The sequence below is a fragment of the Passer domesticus genome, chromosome 6, assembly GCF_036417665.1.
Source record: "Passer domesticus isolate bPasDom1 chromosome 6, bPasDom1.hap1, whole genome shotgun sequence".
NCBI classification, from domain to species: domain Eukaryota; kingdom Metazoa; phylum Chordata; class Aves; order Passeriformes; family Passeridae; genus Passer; species Passer domesticus.
Window position 1 is genome coordinate 73318543 of NC_087479.1, and position 2222 is coordinate 73320764.

General features: G+C 52.1%; 1 protein-coding gene across 1 annotated transcript; it reads right to left on the bottom strand.

The window, feature by feature from the left end:
• Positions 1 to 793: 793 nt before the first annotated feature.
• Positions 794 to 1726, bottom strand: LOC135302366 (olfactory receptor 14C36-like). The gene has a single exon (XM_064422736.1). The coding sequence runs from the start codon at positions 1724 to 1726 to the stop codon at positions 794 to 796; it is 933 nt and encodes a 310-aa protein (XP_064278806.1).
• Between the last annotated feature and the right edge of the window lie 496 nt (positions 1727 to 2222).

A 2222-nucleotide genomic window follows, 5' to 3' on the forward strand; every position in this document is an offset into this window, starting at 1 on the left:
GGCACAAGCTGCAGGGCCCCTGCAGGAAGGTTCAGCACAGACCATTCAGCCTCTGATGGGCACTGACCACCAACAAGCAAAACCTGACCCAGACCTGAGTCCCCCAAAGGCCCCAGAGACCCTGATCTCTTCCCACTGAGCCCTGGGAGAACAAGGAACACGAGGAGCCTCTTGAGAGTCCTGAGAGTGACTCTGGGGGGGAGCAAAGCCTTCCTGCCCTGCGCTCAGGAGATGCCCTTTGCTGGTGGAGCTGCTGTGCTGGAGCCCAGCTGTGTCCCAGCAGTGCCCATGGCCTGTCCCTGCCTGAGGACACAGCACGGGCACGCAGCAGGACAGTGACCAAGCTGCCAGAGCACCCCAGCCTGGCACCCACAGCAGGGCTGGGAAGGGGAGTGTGGAGCTGGGAGGAGCAGATGTGGAAAGAGGCAGGGCCATTGTCCCTGGCCGTGCTGCTGTGCTGGGAGCCCCTTCCCTCCACCTCTGCTCACAGGCACTGCCCCTGCAGAGCCAGAGAAGGGCTGAGGAAATGCCTTGGACACACAAGCCAGGGAAACGACTTGATTTTATTGAAAAGCACTGGGAACAAGCCTACTAAAATCTTTGTCTTACAAAATAAAAGTAGATGGTCATGTAGAAATGCTCGGAGTAGTACTACAGAATTTTATAAAAAACACTATAACAATAGATAAATATTAAGAAAAGCTCCCAATTTTGAAATGGACAAATAGGGAAAAAAAAGGCCCAGGATTGTAAAGAGTTACATTCTGGAGGGTCTGAGCAGAAAAAATAGAGTTTATTGCTTGTGAAAAGATAGGGTCATTATTTTTCTGAGGGAATCCTTGAGCTCCTGGTTCCTCAGGCTGTAGATGAGGGGGTTCAGGGCTGGAGTCACCACTGAATACAGAACTGACACTGACATATCCAGGGATGGGGATGAGATGGAGGGAGGCTTTAGGTGAGCAAAGATAACAGTGCTGACAAACAGGGAGACCACGGTCAGGTGAGGGAGGCAGGTGGAAAAGGCTTTGTGCCGTCCCTGCTCAGAGGGGATCCTCAGCACAGCCCTGAAGATCTGCACATAGGAGAAAACAATGAACACAAAACAGCCAAATACCAAACAGACACTAACACCAAGAAGCCCCATTTCCCTGAGGTAGGATTTGGAGCAGGAGAGCTTAAGGATTGTGGGGATATCACAGAAGAACTGGCCCAAGGCATTGCCATGACAAAGGGGCAGGGAAAATGTATTAGCCGTGTGCAGCAGTGAATAGAGAAAGGCACTGGCCCAGGCAGCTGCTGCCATGTGGGCACAAGCTCTGCTGCCCAGGAGGGTCCCGTAGTGCAGGGGTTTGCAGATGGACACGTAGCGGTCGTAGCACATGATGGTCAGGAGGAAATACTCTGCGGACAGGAAGAAATACAAAAGAAAAACCTGTGCAGCACATCCTGTGTAGGAGATGTTCCTGGTGTCCCAGAGGGAATTGTGCATGGCTTTGGGGACAGTGGTGCAGATGGAGCCCAGGTCGCTGAGGGCCAGGTTGAGCAGGAAGAAGAACATGGGCGTGTGCAGGTGGTGGCCGCAGGCTACGGCGCTGATGATGAGGCTGTTGCCCAGGAGGGCAGCCAGGGAGATGCCCAGCAAGAGGCAGAAGTGCAGGAGCTGCAGCTGCCGCGTGTCTGCCAATGCCAGCAGGAGGAAGTGCTTGATGGAGCTGCTGTTGGACATTTGCTGAGGCTGAGCTTTGGGTACTGCTGTAGAGAAAAGGACAGTGAAGAGTTAGAGGAGATACCTGTAACCAAAATCAAAGGCATTTCCCATACCCCCTCCCCTGGAACACATAGACACTCTTTTTTATTCATGCGTTTTGGGATTTTCTCTTTAAGTCCCCCATATCTGTCCAGGTGTTCTTATATATCAGAAACCCTGAGCATTTCTGCTGCCCTCAGGGGGAACAGAGCAAGTTCTGAGAGGTAAAGTGATGAATGGAGACTGAGGGGAGATGGTCTGTCATTCTGACCTGTTCAGTTTCTCTGGGCTTTAACTTTTCTCAGGTGGAGAGGTATCTGCTTCCCATGTATTCCCTAAAAAAGCCCCAGATTTACTGCTGAGAGCAGATGGATCCACCACAGCCCAGCTCCACATTTGTAGACAAGGACTCACATTGCACATTTCACCACCCCAACAGCATTTTCACTGTCAGAACACATCTGCCTTTCCCCAT

Bases quoted from the DNA above. Each gene is read 5' to 3' on its own strand.
- LOC135302366 (XM_064422736.1), bottom strand. From the start codon at position 1,726: ATGTCCAACAGCAGCTCCATCAAGCACTTCCTCCTGCTGGCATTGGCA.